The sequence below is a fragment of the Phacochoerus africanus genome, chromosome 7 (genome assembly GCF_016906955.1).
Source record: "Phacochoerus africanus isolate WHEZ1 chromosome 7, ROS_Pafr_v1, whole genome shotgun sequence".
NCBI classification, from domain to species: domain Eukaryota; kingdom Metazoa; phylum Chordata; class Mammalia; order Artiodactyla; family Suidae; genus Phacochoerus; species Phacochoerus africanus.
In genome coordinates, this window is record NC_062550.1 from 104,087,967 (window position 1) to 104,113,346 (window position 25,380).

At 40.0% G+C, this 25,380-nt stretch overlaps 1 protein-coding gene across 2 annotated transcripts in view; it reads right to left on the reverse strand.

Moving 5' to 3' along the window:
- ACSS3 (acyl-CoA synthetase short chain family member 3) overlaps positions 1-25,380 on the reverse strand; it is a 148,987-nt gene that overhangs the window by 61,522 nt on the left and 62,085 nt on the right. Inside the window, exons 6-7 of one of the 2 annotated variants that reach the window (XM_047788355.1) lie at positions 16,318-16,398; positions 16,141-16,236 (exon numbers count right to left, since the gene is read on the reverse strand). In XM_047788355.1, the coding sequence (XP_047644311.1) occupies positions 16,141-16,236; positions 16,318-16,398 (177 nt within the window). The remainder of the gene's footprint in view (positions 1-16,140; positions 16,237-16,317; positions 16,399-25,380) is intronic. The other variant, XM_047788356.1, reaches the window with a different exon arrangement.

The following is a 25,380-nucleotide window of genomic DNA, read 5'->3' on the forward strand; positions in this document are numbered from 1 at the left end:
ACACTCAAAATGGCTTAACGACTTAAATATAAAACAAGACACCATCAAACACCTGGAAGAGAATATAAGCAAAACACTCTCTGACATCCACCTTACAAATGTTTTCTCAGGTCAGTCTCCCAAAGCAACAGAAATAAAGGTGAAAATAAACCAATGGGACCTAATCAAACTGACAAGCTTCTGCACAGCAAAGGAAACCAAAAAGAAAACAGAAAGACAACTTACAGAATGGGAGAAAATAGTTTCAAATGATGCAACCAACAAGGGCTTAATCTCTAGAATATACAAGCAACTTACACAATTCAACGGCAAAAAAGCCAACAACACAAAGGAAAAATGGGCAAAGGACCCGAATAGACATTTCTCCAAGGAAGATATACAGATGGCCAACGAGGACATGAAAAATGCTCAACATCCCTGATTATCAGAGAAATGCAAATCAAAACTACCATAAGATAACCACCTCACACCAGTCAGACTGGCCATCATTAATAAGTCCACAAATAACAAGTGCTGGAGGGGTTGTGGAGAAAAGGGAACCCTCCAGCACTGTTGGTGGGAATGCGAGCTGGTAGAGCCACTATGGAGAACAGTATGGAGGTACCTTAGAAAACCATACATAGAACTGCCATATGACCCAGCAACCCCACTCTTGGACATATATATACAGACAAAACTTTCCTTAGAAAAGTATCCATTTCTAATTGAATCTTTGCTGGGGCATTCATTTTTACATTATGTTTTCACAGTGGCCCTTAACATTCTTTAATATAATTATTTTTTAACTACCTCCTTATCTTATTTCTTCTCTCGCTCTTTTAAAACAAACAAACAAACAAAAAACATATTTATGCTAACTAGAAATTCACTTTTATTATCACAACTATCCCAACAGATTGGGATAGATTTCAGCTTATTTCATTACCATCTCATACAGGTCAACACACTGACCTAATACAAAAGCTGCAGATGCAGAGTCTGGCACTCATGTGTATGATCTGACTCACACATTTTGAAGCCTTGAGCACATCAGCACCAACTTTATTATTTCTAGCCAAGAGAGGTAAACATTTGACTTTGACTTCTTCAATCTGTCTTAGGCACCTTGCAAACTAGACTGTGACTTTGGAAACTTGATCTCACTCCACAAAAATGATTTCTCACCGACCTTATGGAACTGACTTGCTCTGTCTATGCTGCCATTTTTTCACCAGCTAAATAAGAATAAATCACTTTTCCAATATCTCTTTAATAGGCTAAAAGCACTGAGATAATATTTTAAAGTGGCCTGACCTTCACGGAAGAAAGAGGTCTTATAGCCAGTTGGAACTGAATTCCACTACAATGCCAGTGTCGTGGGACAGTGGTAATACACTCACTAAAGAGTGACATTAGCGTCATAATGAAAATGCCATCTCATCATGACTACCTACACAGAGGACACAATTTGATATATTTTACAGCGCCTTCAAATTAACGACAGTTAATGATAACAACAAAAGCTTCTTAGAAATATTAGTTAAAAACCATACCATGCTTTTATAGAGAATATAAAACTATAACTACCGTTGCAGTAGGAACAACACGAAATATATTTCCTCCAATACTACATTAAGCATAAAAAATCAGATACCATGTGGTTAAATCAGGATACCCGTGGAAGTGCTGCATAAAAACTCACAGTGTTTTCTGTAAGTTGGCTGAACTGAGAAAGGTTCCGTTACTGTGCATTTTATTGTTCAGTCCCCAGAAGATCATTTGAAGCAATGAATGGTACTTTCCAACGTTAGGATTACTTCAATATTAAGATATTTTACAAGTCTTTTTGTTTTTTATCATTTTTATTGAAGCATAGTTGATTTATAACGTCGTGGTAGTTTCAGGTGTAGAGAGCACTGACTCTGTTTTACATTCTTTTCCTTGGAGTTCCCGTCGTGGCGCAGTGGTTAACGAATCCGACTAGGAACCACGAGGTTGCGGGTTCGATCCCTGCCCTTGCTCAGTGGGTTAAGGATCCAGCGTTGCCGTGAGCTGGGGTGTAGGTCACAGACGCAGCTCGGATCCTGTGTTGCTGTGGCTCTGGTGTAGGCTGGCAGCTACAGCTCCGTTAGATCCCTAGCCTGGGAACCTCCATATGGCCCAAGAAATGGCAAAAAGACAAAAAATAAATAAATAAATACATTCTTTTCCTTTATAGGCTATTACAAAATATTGAGTATGGTTCCCTGTGCTATACAGTAGGTCGTTTTTGGTCATCTGTTTTATACATAGGAGTTTATATATGTATCTTCAACTTTTTATTTTCTTAAAACTTCTATTTGATCTTAAATCTTAATTAAAATGTTATTAGCAAAGAAATATCACCCCCCAAAAAGCCTAATAATAATTAATACAAACATTAGGTTCCGAATGATATAAATACTTCAGCAAATAATACAGTAGAGTAAGATCTTTAATCAGAAACCACTGTTAGCACAGAATCACAATCCATTAGATAGTGTTAATATATTCACTAATTTAATAAATATTTATTGGACATCTACTACAGGCTACACGTTGCTCTAGATTCTGACAACAGTTTTTTTTGAACAAGCCATGCCATGTCCTGCTCTAAGGAAGCTTATAGTCAAGTAATTACGGAGGTGTGTACAGTAACATTACTAAAAATGACATAGCAGATGCAATAAGCTATTTTGTGTCTAATAAAGGGAAAGACTATAATAAGAAACATAGAACGCCTGTCCGCAGCACCCATCACCACCAGTGGCTTCAGAAAACTGAAGCGAAGCTGGTTAGCCTCTTTCATTAAGCAGTCTAAATGAAAATGACTCAATGGCTTATTGATTTGACTGAACCTTCTTCTCTCCTGCCCTTCTGCATATCACTGGCTCATGGGCACACGGAGACCTGCAGGCACACACAGGCAATACACCTCCTTTAAAAATGCTGTTTAAAAGTAACCAGTAACACAGAGTGAGCTGAGCTGCTGGGTAAAAGATGACAATGACGCCAGGACTTGCACGTTTAGTAGGGGGCAGTAACTCCAAACCTATTCAATTTTAAAATAGGAAGATTCTAATATTATAGGGTTTTTAACAAACAACAGACACACCCAAAGCAGTAATCCAGCTACAAGATAACAATCACTTGAAATCTCTTTAAAACTCAATCCATGTCTTTACCATTTGTTTTGATTCCCTTTCTCTAAACTAAAGAGATTTGGTTGGTTGCTGCCTAGAAAACAAAGGCAGAAAGCAATCTTTAAATAGCAAAGCAGAGGTTATGACCTTTCAGCTATTATAAATCATGAATTTTTAACATGAGAGATACACAAACTATCGACAGCTAATATTTAGACTGCGGTCAGTGATGGTACAAAGCACAGAGAACATTACAGCTCTCTTTTGCTGTTTTTACCAAATACCATAAAAACAACGTGCACTTCTAACTGGGTACCACTCAATGCTTCAATGCATTACTATTAGTGGACTACAAATGTTAAACTCAGTTAGAACACTAGGTCATGTCTCAATTTCTCACTCAATTTCCACTGAGATAGTCTTCAACACAGAAAGCAAGGAAACGCAGCAACTTAAAGATACACTTAACTTTTAGAGTTAAATCGTTGAGAAAAAAAGACTGGCTTCATTATGAACCCTGTGATTTTAGTTTATTCAAGGCTTAGGGTCAAGGGCATCCGTCATTTTTCTAATTGTGACCTAAAATTTTGAGTCAACTGGAATTTTTGCTTCTTTTTGTGGCAGGATTCAGAATACATTTAGCCTCTTTTTGAACACTACTTCTGAGAGTGTCACCAAAGCGGGTTTCTACTGCAGTTCTAAGGTGAAGGCAACAAAATCCCTTAGAGACTCGTCCTGAATCTCATTTCAGCAGACAGGTGCAGTGTCGGCTTATTTACTTTGGAAGAGTGATGACACTGGCATTAGAGCATGTGCTGAGCTCCCACTAAATGCCAGGCGCCTGTATCAAGGGATGCAACATCTGAACTTGAGACTTGTTAAAATATAAGCAACTCTCCAGGGTGTAGCATTTGGTGGAAAAAGCAAAATGTAGAAGCGTGTGCATACCCTTTGTACAATGCTGTTTGTATAGGAAAAAAGACACTGCTTATGCATGAATAAGTCATTGTACCCAAGAGACTGATTGCTTTCAAGTGAAAGAAATTGGACAGCTGGGAACAGGGGACAGTGAAATTTGCACTTTTTACCCTTTGGTGAGTTTTGAAATAGGCACTGAGTGCCTAACTGCTTTTTACAAAGGGGCTTTTTCTTCCCTAATGTTCTTCTCTTGATAACTTACATTATCTGGTGTCAATTTTGAAAACAGTACTGCTGGCTTAAAGTCCGATGGAATAACTGCCCTATTAAGAACCTCAGCCCTGGTCTTACGGGTCTCGCCATCATCCTGCTTTCCTTCATCTCGTCCCTATCACCACCTAATTGTACTCTCAACCAGTGACTGTCAAACCTAAATGTTCACTAGGATTTCTTGGAACGCTTTAGAAAGTACCAATGCCAATGCCTGGCCTCCACTCCCCGAGGGTCTGATCTAACCAGCCTCATGGCGGGGCTGGGCATTGCTATGTTTCACATGTCCCCAGAGTAACTCTGACCCACAGCCAATGTCTAGACCTTAGAGAGTAAGCAGTACTCAGAATGAAGCTATTTTCTAATATCCACCTGCCTGGTTACCCTGGTGGAAAAGCCTAGAATTTAACACTAAACTCTGCGGCTTTTTTCTATATGTTTTAAATAAATGAGGCACTCCAAGTTCTGGTAAAAAGAATATACTGATTACCAAAAGCTGATTACAGGAGCCCATTTACTGAGAAAACAACTAGGAAGAAATGCCTCATTGCTCCAGATTCTTTATGCCTTGATCTATACACTAGTCTCCAGACTGGAGATATCTATCTACCTATCTATCTATACATACACACCTTGATTTGTAAGAACTAGCACCTTGAGTACAACTGCCTTCTCTCCAAAGATGGAAGAATTAGCCCCAGCCCAGCAGCCCTTTCTCTGCAGACCAGAGGCCTCTGAAAATTAAGTTTTAGTTTGAATTTTTTTCTCTGGGAGTTCTGGCTGCGGCACAGTGGGTAACGAGTCTGACTGCAGTGGCTTGGGTCACTGCAGAGGCATGGGTTCAAGCCCCAGCTGGGCGCAGTTGGTTAAAAGGATCCAGCGTTGTCACAGCTGCATTTTGGATTCAGTCCCTGGCCCAGGAATTGCCATTTGCCACAGGAGCAGCCATTAAAAACAAAACAAAAAAAAATGTTTAAGAAATTTTACTGTGATTGTATCCCTGCTTAAAAGGATTTTATCTTTGTCTTTTACATTACCAGTTACTGACTGCCGGGCTTTCAGGGCAGGGCTTCATAAATATTCCAAATTTTTAAATGTGTGTATGTCTATTTTCCTAGGAAGGGAAGTCAATTGTTTTTATCAGATGCGGAAGTCCCTTTCATAACCAGAAGGTTTCTACATATATACCTGGGTTTCCAGGTAAAATCTCTTCACAGAGTTCCTGTTTTCTCTGCGAAAGAACTTGAATGGAACGAGAGGGCAGGTGGACAGGTCCCATCCTAACATCTCATTTTCTCCTCCACGGGCTTAAGTCTCCCCGAAAGTGGCTGCCTTTTCACCCACTTCGACCCAAGGGCTACAAAGAGTTTCAAAAACCAAACTTGGTGGCCGGAGATCCCCAACCAACCTGGCTTCTTTCCTCTTCTATTATAAGAATTTGCCCTTCTTCTAAGTCCGAACCCGTCACGCACCAGCAATCTCACAGGGCTCAAATGGAGGCTTTCCACACACTTGTCGTTTTGACAATCCCTCTTTGCTCCCTCCTGCGGTAGATGCCACAGAGCTGCGATTCCCTCGGGCTTGAGTCCCTTCCTCTCTTCAGCTCAGAAAGACAGGCCCTGGCCTCCGGCCTGAAAAGGGAAGCCTTCTCCCGGGTTATAGTAAGGTGTGTCTGTTCATCTCTAACTCCATCGAGACCTGTGCCTTCTGTGCAGGTGTTCAGCTACGTGATGAGTAAGTGCAACGTAGGGACTGCACGTGGAAACACTGTATTACATCCTTGAAATGCGCTGAAGGAGTACGACTTAAACATTCCCACGGAAAAAAGGTTAATATGGGAGGTGACGCACGTGCTCATTAACATGGGAGGCAGCCCTTCGTAATGTACATACGTATCAAGTGAGGTACACTTCAAACATCAATTTTTTTCGTCAATTACACCTCAACAGAGTTGAAAAAAACTTAAAAACAGACCGATCACGTTTGGTTTGGTTCTTCCCCTGCCTCCTCCCAGCTCTGAGAGCCGACCCTATTGGGACCTGGGATGATCCGAGCCCAGTGAACAAACCATTGCTTGCAACGAGGTCATAGAAGTGCCAGAAAGATGCTTCCCTCCAAAGGTATTCCTGCCAAGTAGATGAAGCAGAGCACTGGAACTGGTAATTCTGCAGACCCAGGGCTGAGCCAATGAGGGGCTCTAACGTATTTACCATTCTCAGCAGCCAGAAAGAGGGTAGTTGATAACTGCCATTATTTCAGTTGTCCTAGCTGAAGACATCAAAGTTTCTAAGCTTCAAACCTGACTTCCCGATATTATACCTTAAAACTCAACATTACCCAAACTAAAAGTACGGTTTCCTCCCCCACAATAGCTCTTCCACCTACTGTAGTAACGCAGTTGATAACTGCCATTATTTCAGTTGTCCTAGCTGAAGACATCAAATTTTCAACTTTCTTTTTGTAACCTCCTCTGTCATACAAAATCCACCTGACACCTTACATCCTGCCTTCTCCTTAATGTTCGGATCACTGATACCCTGGTTCTAGCCATTTAGTTTGTGAGAACCTCAACAGTTTCTCAACTGTTTGTGTCAAAATTATGAGGAGAGAACACTGCCTTTGGAGCCAGAACACCTTGTTTCAAATCCTTGCTCCATCACTTGTGTGCCACTGGGAAAGTTATTCAATGACACTATGTTTCTACAGCTGTAAATAAGGATACAAAATATTTACCCCACGGGTTTATGGAGAGAATTAATTACAACCTTACACATAAACAGCTTAAGAGAGTTCCTATCACTCAACACTCAATTCATGGTAGCTTTTATTATTACTTGTACTGTCTGATCCACAAAGCTTTTACCGTCTACTCTGGTCCTAAACTTCCCTTAAGGGACTGGTAGACAGTTTTGAGCCAGAGTGGAATCCAAACTCTGTCATTTACAAGCTATGTGACCTAAGGCAACTTAATTTCTTTGATCCTCATTTAGTTTCATTATCAGAAAACTGGTGCGAGAATTTAATGCAGAGTATTCACAACTCAATGTGGCTTCCGGAACTTTTTTCGTATCTTCTACACATTATAAGAAATGTCTTGGGTAGGGCCTTCCACTTGTTTGCCTCCTGTCCTTTACATCAATCTTAATTCTCTGACTACATTGTTACTGTTTTCAGTTCAAGGAGTGCATCTGATACTTTCTCGGTTTCCCTATCAACCCTAAGCAAGATGCCGAGCTCACCAGAAGCACTGATAAATACTGGCGACGGAGCCATGGCAGTAGCTGCACTTGCTTGCTCTAAAGTAAAACACAGGCACACACAGAGAAAAATAAACTCTGAAATTAAAATCTGTGAACAACTAGTCATGTGATAAACCTAAAAGATGCTGGCATCAGCTTTACAATCTTTTCCAACTGAGAAGATAAAATTCTACAGCCTGAATCAGAATAATAACTGAGTCATCATTTTTCTCATTCCATACATACACAAAGGTACACTGCTGTTATACTAGGTTTAGAAAAAGGAAATAACTTGCCATCTTATGAGGAAAAAGAGAACTAAGTCTCTGATCTGTGCCTACGGGGTGTATTGGTTAGCACCATTGCAGCTACTAGTCTTAAAAGAAGTCACATACTCTGCTTGAAAGAAGCAAAGCTCTGTCCCTGCAAAGGGGATAATCAATAAAGAAAACGGGTGAACATGGGTGAACGTGCAAATTTCTTGCAAAGAGAAGAAAACTCTACGTATGCAAGTAAGTGATAATTCCATTGTCAAAAAGAGGCCCAGGAGGGGCGAAGAATTCAGAACATCCGTGGGTGGAAAACACATTACAGGAGGTCTTCGTGGAGACAACAGAGCCAGGGCTGCAAAGAGATGACACGGGCACTGAGGAAACCCTGGGGATGATTCGCCGGGAGTATTCAGGGCAAAACCAATGAGAGTAGTTCAAGGAGGCTCAGCTTCTCAGTCTCAAACCCGAGACTTTCACACCGGAAAATGGCTTAACGTTTTGCTGCACATATGTAGAGTGACAGCAATGTCTCATATTTGACACAGATCTATAATGTATAGCCCATCATTTTATATATATTATACATACATATATGCATAATATTTCTTTGAAGCCTTCACACTAATTTCACATACATTACCTTACTTGACTTTTACACAAATAAAGGAGAGCATGAGCTCATTTCCCCACGAATCATGCTGCAGAGAAAGAACAACAGGGGTATCTAAACCTTTCCTCTTATGAATTCAGGAAAAGAGCATGCAGTAAGAGATCATCAAGCTGAAGACTCCGAAGTCTTCAAAGACACCCATGCATTTAAAAGCTAGTCATGCTAAAGCCCATCAAAACACAGAAGCTGAGGGGTTATAAGTGTTTGGATGATGATGAGCCACCGAATGTGCTACATTATTTGCAGATGAAAGACTTTAAGGCCACCTAGTTGCACTCACAGGTTCTACTCTGAAAGGACATGTCCTTGGGGGGAGAGACCACTGGCTTATTTTCCACACGGGCTGCTCCTTCTTCAAAGGTGGGGGAGCAGCCTCCACACATCCCTGCGTGCTGCTGCCTCGGCCTGGTGCTTAGAAGAGAATTAATGGGCTCCAAAGGGAGCCACCTCTCGTGTTCTGATGACTGCTTCAGAGTTGTGAGGACAAACCGATTTTGAAAGAAGACGTGCAGAGTATCTGGAACCTCAAGCATTACAATAACTGGATTGCATGAGAATGAATGGTTGCTGTTTATACTGTAAAACTTTATCCTAGGAAAGAATAAATTCATAGTTTTGAATGCTAACAGTAGCTTATAATATCCAGCACTTATTTTACTGTTATACCACGGCAACCATCCTAAGGGCTTTTAATGGATTAACCAATTTAATGCCATGTAAGCAAAGGACATCAATAGTGATATTTATAGATGAGAAAACTGAAGCCGAGAACAGTTAAGCAACTTGTCTGACTCCGAACAATACATGGAAGTTTCAGGAATCACACCATAGGAGTCTTAACTGCTACTCTTCCTCTCAAACACAAATTTTTTCACTATTTTAGAATAAAACCTTTCTTTGGTAAGTGCATTTGGAAGGTCAGGATTCCACTGCACTATGCAAATAAAATGTGTACACAAGATACACATTTGTACATGAGCACTCACGCCAAGGAAAGAAGAAAGGCCCAGGGAGGATTTGCTTGCCCTTCAGACGAAAAGTTGGGTTGGGCTGTTTAAAAAATGGGGCAAACAGCAAACAGAAGAAAGAGACCAGAAAACATATGAGTACAACCACCAGTTATACACACACACACACACACACACACACAGACACACACCCCTCCCCCCCATCTGCCTGCGTACATGTGCCAGGCTGCTAAAATCATTTATACACTAAAGTTCCTATATTAAAGTCTTTGGCAAAACTACTTTATCAAATATATCCCTGTCCACAGCCTGTTGAGAATGGGTCTGTTTTAATCAGCACACCATTAAGAAAATAAATTTCTCAAAGGCACTATTTGCTTTCTTCCTCTCAAAAATAAGGACTAAATTATTCAAAACTGGTTTGCATATTTTAATGGGTCAGTCTGATTTGGTTTCCAGAATTGCATACATTAAATATGTCCTGGTCGATGAACAAAAATGCACTGCCTATGAAAAAATGCAGTGTATCCCTTAAGTTGTTCATGAAGTAATCTGGGAAGAAAGAAAATTAGAATTACTTTTTCCTCTCTTAGGGAAACTTTTTTTACTTGTAAATAAACGGTTTTTCCTGGTATCTTCATTCAGGCATTATTTAACAAATACCTGTTGAGCAACAAGTCTGTGTCAAGAATGAGGCCATGAGCTGAGACTTGATGGTGAGCAAACACTAACATGATTCCTGCCCTCTCAGCGTTTAGAGCAGAGAGGGGCCAAGAAACCAAAGGAACCTGTAAACTAATGGAAAATGGCAACAGTGACACAAGCCACCTTGGGAAGGAAAAACCCAAGGTGCTTTGGAAAGACTTCAAAGAGTTGACCTTGACAGATCAAGCAGGACTTTCCTGAGCACTTGTCTGTGCTCTCAAGAAGAGGAATATGATTCAGACACCTCAGAGGCAAATTTCTGGAGCACACGTGGGCAGAGACTAACTTTGGAACAACAGGAACATGCTGTACCTGAGAAAGAAAGACACAGGTACAGGTAATGATTAAGACAGAGTCAACCGGCAACACTTTCTCATGTTGAAAAGCCACGTACAACCAAGACTAACAATGTGCTTTCGGCATTTGAAAAAAGAGCCATCGTCAAAAGCTGTTATTGTGAAAAGATGATGACAGCAGCTGACTGGTGAGGGAGGAGAGCCGAGTAAGTTCTAGGTTAGAAAACGGAGGGACCAGGTGCAGGCAAACCTCAAAGACAGAGAGTGTAGCAACTGCCAAGGGATAAGGGAATCAAGAGCGTTTACAGGGTTTTGTTTTGTTTTGTTGGTTGTTGTTTATTTTAGTGAGAGAAACAAGAAAGTGTTAACAATTTGGTAATTATCAGGAAGTTACAACTAAAGCAGACAACCAGGATTTGCAGGTTTTTATCCTGCAGACAGAGGCTCTCTGTCCTCTAAGGCGGAAAATGAAACCTTATTTAAATACTCATTATAGGAGTTCCCACTGTGGCTCAGTGGAAAGGAATCTGACTAGTATCCACGAGGATGCAGGTTTGATCCCTGGCCTCGCTCAGTGGGTTAAGGCTCTGGGGTTGCCGTGAGCCGTGGTGTAGGTCGCAGACAAGGCCCAGATCCCACGTTGCTGTGGCTGTGGCTGTAGGCCAGCAGCTACAGCTCTGATTCAGTCCCTAGCCTGGGAACTTCCATATGCCTCAGGTGCAGCCTTAAAAATTAAAAAATAAAATAAATAAAATATACATATATATATATATATGAAACATGATAAGCAGGTAACACTTACGTACCTCAAAGTTAAACTGAATATCCAGCTTAGTTATAACCATTTTCAAGGTCTTTTTTTTTTTCCCCCAACCGGTGTAATTAAGATGTGTCTTAAATCCCAGAATATAACTTTTTTATCTTGGCTGAGAAAAAAGGGATTCACTCATAAGATATCATGAGCCATTTGCATTCAGTAAAAAGAGAAATGTTTAAGGAACTGGTGATTGCCCTCTAGAAAATCTGCGTACACGATGCACTACAAACTCCTAATCCTTCAGAACATCGGTTTTTGTTCAAATGTGTCATTAAGGAAAAGTATCATCACAGACACCAATTCACTGTCTACTTCATGAAACAGCTTTGAAATGTTATAATTCATTGGGAATGAAAATAAAACTGATCAACTAAACTGTATATGATTTTATTTCTCTTTAGAAAAGGTAATCCTATGAGAAGTATACGAATGATTTGCTAAATAATTCTGTTCACTATGTAAAGAATGTACTTTTGAATAATTCAACAGGAGATTTTAGTTTCCTAAATAAAAAAATTCTAACAACACTAAAATAAAATAATACTGTATGGTAACTTGGTAAGTCAACTAAAATTGGGACACAAGAAGGACAATTATTTTGTGGAGGTTAATACAGATTTTTTCACTTGCTGACCTCGTGGTCAGGACTCTTTCATACTTTAGTTTTAATTAATCAATCAAGCAAGCAAGTTTTTCCCCTGCATTGTGCATGTTCAGATTGTCAACTAATCCTCTTAGAAAAGGTTCGTTTACATAAAAAGCATTTACCTACTTTCTGGAAGGCACTGTGCTGGGCCCTGAGGGTACGGAAATAATAAACATGCCCCGGCTTCAGAGTTTACAGCATCACAGCCCTGTGCTGACAACATCGAAGAGCTCTAGATGGTGTAATGAAAGTAAAAAGAACTTCGATCAGCTGGGGAAGGCGAAGAAAATACTAGGAGACAAAATTTAAGTTGATCCCTTAAGAAAAAAAAAAAAAAACCCACTTTGCTACACGATCAGAACAACAATGGAATTTGAGTAGAGGACACAACTGAAGCAGCAGCAGCTCTCTTCATGTAAGCACCCATCCGACTGGAGTGTTTGTTGGGTAGGAAGCTGAAGCAGAGGCCAGGAGGAAGAGACAAGACTTTAGAGGCAGGAAAAGGGCCGGTGACTCCGGGTCATTTGTATCGTGGAAATGAGTCTGAATTACGTTCTTTGAGAGAAGTTCTTTAAAGCCTTCTTGTGTTCCTTTTTAATTAAAACTTGGTATGACCTAACTGTAGATTCACAGGGAAGTGTAAGAAATGAGACAGATGATCCAGGAATCATAAGCAGAATGAGAAAAGTAGGCTAAGAACAAGACGCTACTAATCCCCACTGTTGAGAACCAAAAAGAAAGGGACCAAGAAAGGAAGAAGGAAGACAAGCTGCCAGGGAGGGAGGAGAACAGAAGCCGCCCACGGGCACTGGGGAGGGCTGAGCGCGGCCCGTCGCTGTGCTGAGGCTGGTTTTTGAGGCACTCCCACTTTCCTGGGCACGATTTCAGGACCGTGGGCTCAGCTCCCCGCCGGACACACGCTCGGGAAGCAGTGGAGCCACAGAGAGGGGAACCGAGCACAGCCCGAGACGGTGAGGAACGGTCCCCGCGATGCTTTCACCTCCTCCGTCTGCAAAGACAGGTGGCAGGAAGCAGACAAGGAAGGACAGAGGGGAAGGCAGGCCAGGCAAGAGACACCGCTGAACAAGAGCCGGAGGACAGGGAAGGCCAGAGCAGCATTTTCTTCAAGGAACCCTCAGCAGGGCGGATGCCACTGAGAGAGACACGAGAATCCAACTGAAGGAGGCCCTCTGACGCTGGCACTTCCGCCGTCCCTGCTGGCCTCCACACAGCAGCTGTACGAAGCGATGTGCAGAGAAACTGGCCTTCGGTGGAACGAAGAGCAATGGGAAGAATATAGCGATCAGACAGTGTGGGGAGGGCATTCTTCTTTGCAAGGAGTTTAGTGGAGAAGAAAATACAGACGGCATAGCTAGGAATGTGCAAAAGTCTGGAAGGTTCCGTTCTGTGAGTAGAGAGACTTGAGAATGCTTACAACCCGGACGAGCGAAACCAGAGTACAACAGTTAAAAGGCGAAAAACCAAAATCTTCCGCACACTGAATGTGCATCAGGTATTCATGTTGTTCTTGAGCACCTCATCCCGAGATAAAGGAAAACAACGGAGCCACTTTCACGGTGTTAAAATCATCTTTGCTTTGTGGTCTTTTTTAGGGCGGCACCCGCGGCATATGCACGTTCCCAAGCCAGGGGTCCAATCAGAGCTGTAGCTGCCGGCCTACACCACAGCTAGAGCAACTCGGGATCGGAGCCGCGCCTGTGACCCACACAGAGCTCACAGCAACACCAGAGCCTCAACCCACTGAGCGAGGCCAGGCATCAAACCTGGGTCCTCATGGATGCTGGTCAGATTCACTTCCACTGAGCCACCATGGGAACAACTAAAATCATCTTTTAAATCAACTTAAGAAATAATAAAAGGCCAAAGGGATATACATAAAACTTATATACACTTCAGTTCTAAAGGCAGATGGATACTCATCAGTGTATTAGCACCTGGGGCTTTGTCACATTATGTCAGCAACATCACAACTCAGTATAGGAATTCAGCGCTGAGGCTTATTTTGTTTACCTCAAGGGGAATTTTTTTTTCCCTACAGCTGCACCCATGGCACATGGAAATTCTTGGGCCAGGGACTGAATCTGAGTGGAAGCTGCAACCTACATCACAGCTGAGGCAACACCAGATCCTTCAACCTACTGTGCCAGGGCAGGGATCAACCCAGCATCTCTGTAGCGAGCTGCGTCACTGCAATCGGATTCTTAACCCACTGCATGACAGCAGGAACTCAGGGAATTATTATTTTAATAAAAACATTTATTCTATTGCAAAGACTTTGATATGAAACAAACCTGTCAAGATTATTTTATGTTCTAATTATTACAAACACCACAATGCATGTTAAGTCTACAAAGGACAAAGGCATAGTGTAAAAAAAAAAAAATGTGGAGTACTGCATGATGGTTTAATACTTGTTCCAAAAACTACCTTATCATCTCTGAGTATGCAGGGACAGAAAACCAGCCTGCTAAAAATGAAGGGACACTAATGTCTTTAAATGGTGACTGGAACTAGGAAACTTCCACAAAGATTCAAAAATAGTCCCTGTTTTCAGAATCACTGAGTTGCAGATATTTAAGACGGTAAAGAATTGTGAAATTATATACTAGCCACACTCCACATATAAAATTCCTGTCTTCAGAATCCTTGCTTGATATCAAGAAGACTTTACGTGAAAGAGCCTTACATTTGAGAAGCTGTCTATTCTTTTTTTTAACTTTATTTTTTTTTTACTATTTTTTTATTGTTATTTCACCAACACAATTTTTGTTTCCACTGTACAGCATGGGGACCCAGTTACACATACATATATACATTTTTTTTCTCACATTATCCTCCATCATGCTCCATCATAAATGAGTAGATACAGTTCCCAGTGCTACACAGCAGGATCTCATTGCTCATCCATTCCAAAGGCAATAGTCTGCATCCATTAACCCCAAGCTCCCCGTCCACCCCACCTCTCGCCCTCCCCCCAGGGAAGCTGCCTATTCTACTAATGGACAGTTAAATTTTCCCTGATTACTCCCAAAATATAAGTCTCTGGATTCCGCATTATTACACTACTCCCTTTATATGTGGCAACTCCGTAAATATCAAAAGATATTTATCAAAATATATTTCGCACACTAAATACATTATTTAGACTAACCATGCACAATGCCTTCATCTCTTTGTGTGACATTTTCATCCTCCTCCCTTTCATCCAGATTCTTTCTAATAAACTAATGTTTTTTGTCCTCCTTATTAAACTGAACAAAAATTTCCAAATGTGAAAAAATAAAATGAGATCATACTATTTCATATGGTGAGTAATTTTTTAAGGTAATCCTACTAACCATTCATGTTTGAACTATGGACAATAATAATGCACAGGGATTCAACCACATAAACTGCAACCACCTCAAGTGCCCTTTACTTCATTTCTGCAGTTATTTTTAACATAAATGTAAGACGGTAAAGATTTACATAGTTTCTCAACTTGTATTGTCTTGCCCCAAAAGTCCAAGATTATTTTGTGTGATTTAACAAACTACTGTCGTGTTGTCCCCCTCAAAGTCTGATGTCCTATAAATCTGAAAGGTATGTGTTTTAAATATTCTTCCAAGGCATTTGCTAAAATTAAACAGAATAGGCATAAGAGCAGAATTTTCTAATACATACACCCAAAATATTATTGCTGGGCAACATTAATCCATGCAACAGAATCTTAAGGGAGTTATTTATTCAGCTATGAATCTCATCACTCTGATTCTCTCTTTTTATAGATATAACAATTATCAGAAACTACCAAAAATACCTAAAAATCAAGAAACCATATATTTGAAATCCATTAATCCTGTAAGAACACAAACGGATGATTCTCTGTTGTTGGTCTTATCATGACTGTTTTCTAAGATTCTAAATCAGTTTCAGTCCAATAACATTTTCTGGAAAGGGACAGACATCAAGCTTATTAGTGGGTACTGTGAGAATATAATGTGATGGCTCTGTTCAATATAATTCAAATAGTTGTTTATTTTTTCTCTCTCTTCTCTTATGAAATCGTATTTTTAATCAGAAGAACATATTAAAATGTCCCCTGCCCTCATCCAAATTTTTCTGATCCTACTTAAGAAGGCTTTTCAAAAACTTTCGGTAAAATAAATATTATGTATATGTGGTATTAATTTTATTACCTCATATAAAACCGTTGTGTTCCCATGTATAAGAGGTCCATAACAGATATAGGAATGTCCGACAACCCAGCCTAAGTCAGAAGCTGCCCACCACACCTAGAGGATGAAAAAACATAATAAAACGCATAATCCTAATCAGAGAGCTGTCAGGTAATGTGAATGGAAGACCATGCTTACCTCTCCAGGTTTGAGCCCATAGATAGAAGACATTGTCCAGTTCAGCATCACAGCATATCCCCCAGTGGGCCGCACCACACCCTAAAGGGGGAAAAGGTGAAGTCACTATCAATACACAACGTGTTGGAAGATTCTCTGTTGAGAGTTCCCACTGAGGCTCAGCGGGTTATAAATCCGAATAGGATCCATGAGTAGGCAGGTTTGACCCCTGGGCTCGCTCAGTGGGTTGGGGATACAGCCCTGCCGTGCCTGTGGCGTAGGCCGGCAGCTGTAGCTCCAATTAGACCTCTAGCCTGGGAACCTCCACAAGCCATGAGTGCAGCCCTAAAGAGACCAAAAAAAAAAAAGACATTCTCTTGTTTTCATACTATCCGCTTAAGAAAAGTTCCTATTTAGAGTATTTCATATTGTATAAGCTATAATTTTATCTGAAGCATTATTTCTTTGGATCCTCCAGTAATAATTTGTCCATATCACTCTATTTATAGGACCGACCTTCTAAAGAAAGACCTTCTAAAGAAAACTTGATTTCAGAGACGCACATGCAAGAGACAATCCTTCCAGTGGTAACATAAATTATCAACATCACATTTTGCCAGAACATCTATCAACATTACATATATTTCTAGAACAAAATGAAAACTCTCAAAATTAAGTGCACAGAAAGATCAAAGGTAGCTGTGTGCCTAAGATACAGACTACCATAAGGATGCTTACTCCTTAATATTATTAAATAATCACAGGATTCTTAAGGAAACCAGTCATATTTTAACTGGATTCTAATCACGATACTCCCCTGGGGGGGGGGGGGTCATGCTACCCCAGTATCAGAGCTGAGCAATTCCTGTCTACAGCCGTACCACCCTGACTGCACCCGATCTTGTCTCAGCACCTCTTTCGTGATGAACCCTGGAACTCTGAAGAACCAGTCGTGAGGAGGTGGATTTAAGGCTGCCAGAGTTCCTTTACACTGCATTTGGGGCACAAGCAGGGATTGCTATACCACTGCACACAGCTTCCGGGAATCAGTTTCTAGCAGCTACCCTTGCCAGGGAACACACGCAATGCTAACACAAGACTAGTATTTGAAACTGAGCGTAAGAGTCATCGTAAAAAAGAACTGATGGTAAATGTAATAATTAATTTAATTCACTGCTTCACTATAAAAATCAATCACCATTGGCTCAAAAAGACAATGATATGAATATTCAGAGGTAGACCGTGAATGCTTGCTAGGAAATATGTTACATTTCACTCAGGTATTTTCAAGCATCTCTTAGTAGAGCAACTATAATTGCTCTGCGAAGAAAATAATTATTTTACCTAAAAGGGCACACGTGGTCCTAATTAATGAATGTGCAACTAGTTGCACCCCTTGGGCACACGTCCGCGACTGTAACACACATATATGAACCAGGAGAATGAAAAAGACACTGACTTTCTCTTTGTCCCTAAAATTGCTGCTCCCCTCAGGTAACACTAATAAAACATAGACATCAAGCTGCGAAATACATTTTATCTACCAGCAGCAACACCTGGTCTCCTGGCAAACATCACACACACATCCTGGCATTTCATAGCTAATTTCTAGGCTGTGTGACATGGTTAGCGTGCAGCTGGCTCTTTTGATCACCTTGGGAGTATTAAAAATCCTAAGCCCCTGCCAGGAAATCTCACACAGGCATCCTCCCTTGTAAACGGAGCAGCTCTTTATCCGGTATACGCTATACTGTCTCCCGCGTATTTTGCTAATTCATTTGTCCTATTGAGAAGGTATTTTCCTGTAGTTCAATACCCTGATGAACTTGCTATTAATCAACTGGCTCTTTTCTAAAAAATTCTTATTCAATTGCTAGAGGATAAAATGTCGTTTTTTTTTTTTTTAAATAGACAATACACTCCGTATACTACGGTAGACTGTGGTAATGCTATCCATGGTTTCACTTGATATTTTAGAATTTCTCTCCACCTGCCTGTCCCTGCATTTAGAGCTCATTGTTATCAATAATTCTAAATATCATCAGGACTGGGTAAACTTTTAGATTAAATGGTACAGAGGGTAAAATTAATCAAGTGGAAGTGAAAAAAAAATGAATAAAAGGCCAAGGAGAACATAACTGGGTAGAAATTCACTTGTGAAACGTAGAAGATAATTTAAAGGCCAGGGTATCAAATTCCTGTTTACTTCTCACGTGTTGCTTTGTTTGTAAAATGGAGAATACTTAAATCCATCTGACTCCCCCCCAAAATTATTAGCCTTAAAAATGAGATCATGAATGAAAAGGGGTTTAAAATTATACAGGCTAAAACTCAACATCTTATTAACAAAATTACGTCCTTAATTCTAGCAATTATGTTTTATCTTCCTTGTGCTAATATCACACAAAAGACAAAAAGTCAAATTTATTACAGGTTCTTGTCAAATAGTCTCACTAAAAACAACCAAAATGGAACTAAAAGAAACACAAAAGCCATGTCTGTTTTTCACTGACCTTTGATATCTACTTACTTTTATGTTTTTAAGAATGAGTATAAAAATCTTTCTCAGCCATCATTTTTCTATTAATCTAGACTTGATATGAATTGGGTCTTGCCTCCAAAATATTCAGATGACAGTTTTCAGTTTTCTAGATATTTGGTCATGAAGTAGAAAAAACTGCTTAATTTCATAACCTCCATGCAGATCTTTTACAAGAAGTTCAAGAGTAAAAAAAATGTAAAAATTAGTTTTAAAAAGTTTCTTTATTATATTATTAATATATGGCTAAAATTATGATGATAAAGCATTTTTGAACTTATTTATAATCATATATTCCAGAAATGCAAAAGATAAATCCTATTCGGCCTCTGAAAACACATAAACCATGCTTGGAAAAAAAAAAGATCAATATGTTCCAGGTCTAGAAAATTAATCAGAAAGAAATGGTTTTTTAAGGTGTATGTGAAAGATTATGAGGTAAAAATACTTATTGAACATCAGTGCTTATCCCTAAAACGCAAGCATCTGCATTTTACTCTTGAACCTGTTACTTTATGTCCTTAAATCCTATATACCTTAAAAGTAGAGACATTAGATGACCTAATATATTTCCAGAGAAGTCCTCTAACCTGGCAGTATGCTCTTCCGGTTTTTTGTAGGAGCAGCCATAATACTTACAAGTCTTCTAGAGAAACTGAAAGACATCCAGGTGGGAATCGTACTCAGTGCCCCAAACAAAGACATGAAAGCAAAACATTGTCTCGGAAATAAGAAAGAAAATGTGATGGACACGCTGCAAAGTGTGGCTGTGATGACTGCTGTACATCTATAAATGTAGTAAAATTCATTAAGTAATAAAAAAACCACTTTTAGTGTATATGGATATTTAAAACATTCAATCCATACAAGTGAAACGAAAGGCTAATTATTCATCACCCAGGAATGGAAGGCTAGTTTTCGCAGATGGTTCTTTATGATTTCCAGTTTAATGAGCTGCCTCTGAAGACAAGGAAAGCCACGGAATATTATAAATGGAGCCATTCGTGTAAAACAGCAAACATGCCAGTGTGAAGTCGATAGTTTGGCTGCCAAACTTTAAGAAAAACACAGTTGGAAAAGCACGAGGTATAGGAAAAGGGGAAGAAGACTGAGGTGTGTGGCAAGATCAAATGTTTGGGAGTCTTATCTGAAATTTTTAAAATCGATCTATTAAAAGTCAGAACGGCAAATCTCCAAATACACAGGTGAGTTTTAGCCTGTATAATTTTAAACCCCTTTTCATTCATGATCTCATTTTTAAGGCTAATAATTTTGGGGGGGAGTCAGATGGATTTTAAGATCTATTAAAAGTCAGAACGGCAAATCTCCAAATACACAGGTGAGAAAGTCAAGATAGAGTCGCTGACAAAACATACTTCCTGAGTTGAGCCCCTCAATCACCCAACTCTGTAATGAAGACGTATGTAAACATGCCTATTAACATACATAAAATCTATATTAACACATAACGTAAATATAAACGTGCACGTGTCTGTGTACATGTGGACACACACGCCTGTGCTTTGTGTGTATCTGCCTTTCTACTTACTTTGAGTCTGACAAACTAAGAAAAAGCATAACAGGAAGAAAGGGGAAATAAAGTGTTTATCTAAAGAGAAGAAACCCATCACCAAACGACAAGTGGGAGCCAGTGGGTTGAAGATATAAGGCATATGGGTCTTCTTACTTAAACGTCCAACACATCAGTAACGTTCTTGCTCTCAGAGGACGTCCCCTCTTCCCAGGATAAACCTCCACCCCTTTTCTGGACCTGGTTGACCCACTGTGTCACCAAGTGCTGAGCAACACTGTGCACGTGCCTCCTCTTCAGGACGCTGCCCAAGGCGTGTCTGCACCTCGCCCCTCACGCAGCCCCAGGCCCCGCAAACCTCCTCTGAGCACCAACAATACCCACGGCTGCTGCGTCGCCTCCACCACCCTGCATGCCCTCAGAATGCCTTTGGGTCCTAGGCATGGAATAGGCATTTCATACATTTGTTGATTGATTAAATAAGTAAACATGTGAGTGAATAAGCCCATGTATGAAAACAGTAAATTTTTAAAATATTCCTCTTGGAGTTCCTGTGGTGGCGCGGTGGTTAACGAATCTGACTGGGAACCATGAGGTTGCGGGTTCGATCCCTGGCCTTGCTCAGTGGGTTAGGGATTCGGCCTTGCCGTGAGCTGTGGTGTAGGTCACAGACGCGGCTCGGATCCCGCGTTGCTGTGGCTCTAGTGTAGGCCGGTGGCTACAGCTCCCATTAGACCCCTAGCCTGGGAACCTCCATATGCCACGGGAGCGGCCCTAGAAAAGGCAAAAAGACAAAAAATAAAATAAAATAAAATATTCCTCTTTGTTCAAGAGAAACCCTTGAAATGCAGAAGTGACTGTATCATATTAGTAGGAATGGAATGAGTCCATTTCGGGTATTTCATCAAACATAGAATCTCTTGCTGCAGGCTTTCCATTGACTCCGAAGCTGCCTCTCTGTAGGATACTTGAGCTGAAGTATAATTTTTTATTGATCTGAACAACTGTGGGATAAGGGGCAAAGGTGCAGCAAGGTCAGCATTTTAATAGCAAGAATTGTGGCAGAGATTAAAAAAAAAAGTCCTCAGATTTTTGTTTTGTTTTTTTTCACTTCCTGTAATTTTTTCTAGGGTATGGAATATGAATAAGTCACCTGACATGTAGGAATAAAAGTTCATGTAAGTTACATAAACTCGCATGAAGACAAAAGGCCTGTATCTACCACCTCTTGTCATGCCTTCCTTTCCAACTCTTTGCTTTGGGTTTTTTTTTTTTTTTTTTCCCCGTGAATGATAGCAAATTGGAAGAAGATAAATAGGACCAACACTCCATCTCCCACACCCAAAAGAGCACCCTATCCAGATGAGGGATTCTTCTATTGTGTAGGTCACTGAACTTCTTGAAAACAAGCACCCAAACCAAACAGGGTATGAGCCCACAAGACAGAAATATATGCAAAGCAGCTCAGACGTGGTGGCTGGAATATTTGCAGCAGTGAACAGATTAACCTGTCATATAGAAATCTGACAAATCCAGAGCTGGCAGATGCAAAGATGCAAATATGCCCTAAATACATCTCCAAATTCCAACCAGAGAACAGACTACACTGTGTGTCTTATATGTACCTTTGGGAAATAAGCATTTTTAACCACAATATCTGCATAAGTTCACAATATTATTTTTCCTCCTGAAGATCAGAGATCAAGAAAACAAACTATATGATGACAAGAAATTTGTATTTAAATGCTTCGTAAATGCACGTGGGCTCATCTGTCTTGTACTTCTACTCTGGGATTCCCAGAGTTAAAATTTGAACCATATTAATCCTGATTATACTGACCAAAAATGACATGAGAATATCATGAATAAAGAGGCATCTGGGAGCTAACGGGAAAAGGAGGAGGTTATTTAACAAATATTCTGAGGCTCCACCGTGACGCAATTGTAAGGTTAGTGCCACCGTGGATTCAGAGACATATGAAATATATTCTAAGACCTCAGAGAACATGCAATGTAGTGAAGAGAAGTAAGTAAAAAATAACAAACATAAAGGTAGAACAAAATGAGGGACATAAAGATTTGCTGGCAATGTGTAATTTCAGTGCAATTAAAGTTCTAAAGTCCACTGGAGGACTAAGGGAGATATTGCTGAAAGACCTTGAGAAATGACTACTTGTCATGCCGTTTGGCACATCTGCCTTTGCAAAATGTACTTGCTCCCATGATTTAAACACGGTATCTACACGTGATGACCTTCGTGCCCCAAGATCTACCTCAACACTCAGATGTACTCTTGAATCCAGATTTTCACTTCCACCTACTGGCCGGGCATCCCCATGTTAAGGCCCCAAAGGCACATCACACTCACTAGGTCCAAAAACGCCCCCTTTTCCCAGCTCCAAGCCATTCTCCTGTGTTTCTGGTTCAGTATCTATTCGTAACCACTCTCCTATGTTCTCAGGTTCAAAATCTGGACTTCTCCTCTGCCTTGCTCCCATCCTTGAACCAAATCTGAGTGCTCCCTAATAAGTCAGCTGTCCTAAGTCCTAAATGAAACGCAGCTTGAAAACTAATCTCCTTGCATCCACTGTGTATAGCTGCCTACCTTCCCAATTTTGCAAGGGTTACTGTCCTTCATATGTTGCTCTCTTTCTTAAGAAGCATTCATGTTTTCCATGCCTTACATACCAAATATATCCTAAATTTCATGGCTCAATTTTAAGCAACTGGCCCTTGCCTATATATCTGGCCATTTCTTTATTTGCAGCAAATGCACTAGCCATCCTAGAACCGTCCTTACACACTCCTGCTTTCCTGCAGTTGACCCAATCTGCCCAGAATGCCTTCTTTCCCAAAATGTCACTCTGTGAAGTTCTGGTCATCCTTCACATGTCACCCTGTCAAGAGCTTTCCCCGCTATCACCCTGAGAAAACAGCCCTCGCACTCTTTCCATCACCTTGACCTTGCTTCACTTTTCTTCCTCATACATTTCATATTACAGGGCTCTTTAGTGGTTTGGCGCCTGTGTCCAGCCATAGAATATAAAACTTCTAAAAAGGAAGCCAAACACATATTTGGCTGCTCAGTAATATTTGTTGAATTACTGGAATTTCATCCTTCAGACATCATTCAATCTTATCTTTTCAGGAGAAGAGAAGTCGCATTGACCTTTTTAGGCAAGGATCCCAGTCTACCTTGCCCTACCTGTGTTCACATATATTTCAACTTTACTTCACTGAAGGGACTGCAGTTGATTCATATTTTTAATCTCTTTGAACACCTCATGAACACTTAGAAATACATACTGAATTAAGCTCAGTCGATTGTGAATAGAACTCTTGGAACAAGTAAAGCCTTCTCCAATCTACAGAAACAGCTCATCTTCAGGATGGTCTCTTAGAAGGAAAATGAGGATGACTGAAATGTCGAATGATCTTCGATTTGGGCATCTAGGAATCTTGAAAAGAACGTCTGGACCCAGAGAAAACCTGGAATAGCTAAGACGTTTCCTTATTTGGAACCACCCCTTTTTATATTAAATGTTCTGGATATTACTTTCATTTTGTCTCTACCACACTGGCTGAATCAGTTTTGAGTTGATGATGCTTTCTTCCTCTGCCCTCTCAAATGCATCTCCGTCGAGGCCACAGTGAATTTGAGAGTGATTTAAAGTTACAAAGGTTTTTATAAAATCCTTTTGGGCTTTTAAGGATCTAAAGCGATTTTTTTTTTTTTTTTTAGTTTGGTTAGGTTATACTATGTTTTCAGGGTCAGTGGTTTGCTCTCATATTGATACTTTTATATTGGATTATAACTTGCTGAGTCCCCCTTTATTTTACCAAAACATTCCACTGGACTCTATGTGGCTGATGCATAATGCACAACTGCAAAAAATGGAAGGTAAGGATTGCATCCAGAAGGTCACCTGGACTGCTTAAACAAATATTAGAATCCTAAGTAGAAGAAATACTTATTTTTCAGATGACCAGAGTTGTTAAAAAAAAAATCATGGGGCTTTGATTCTACAATGACACAAATAACTTCATGTATAGGCATTAATTTATTTATGCACGCAACAAAAATGTGAGTACCAACTACATACAAGACACAGTGGTAGACCAAAATGTAATAAAACATGGTCTATGGACTCAGTGTGAATATAATCCCCCACCACATGTTTTCTTTTTCATAAGCAGGTGAATTTCATATGAAACATTTTAATTTTCCTCTGTAAAAATCTAAACTAATAGAATCACAACTATAAAAATAGTGGTTATGTTTCAGAATTCTGACGCTACAAAGATCTAAGAATGATAGAGAGCAATGCTCTATAGGAGTCTAGTGACTGTGAAAGTCCCTTTGCTCACTAACCTTCCATCATTTATAAAATATTGAACTCCTTAATAAAGATGGATAGGAAGAGGATATCATAAGCCTTTATGAAGTTATACAGAGAAACACTAGTGTTTGAACATACCAGGCAAATGGTATGTTTCTGGTACCTGACCCATTCAGGAGTACTGACTTTTAACTCTGCTTTGTGAAAATACCTTTCATGGTAAGAAGACTTAAAAATCTTGAGCGTCTTCAGTGCTTCAAATCAAATGGGTCAATACTCTGGATAAACTGCCTGTTGTTCGAACTGTCTAGGCCACTTCTCACACTTGCATTGATAACAATGAACTGAATTCCCCTAAATCAGAAATCAGTTTCACATGGTATGAAAGTTATACCTCAATTCAAAAAATGAAAATATTTCATTTAAAATACATTTCATAAAATGTTATTAAACCAACTCCTATTCACTCAAATATATATGAATTTTAAAGGCTCACTAAAGTAATTGAATACTGCTGATATCTGTGAAGATTTTGAAAGAAACAGGAGCAAAGTGTTTCACATTAAATATAATGATCTTTTCTACATTTAGACACAACATTTCTTAAGATACGAACGACCTAAGTTTAAAACTCAAGGTAAGGTCTGCAAATATTTCCAGTCAGTAATCAAATA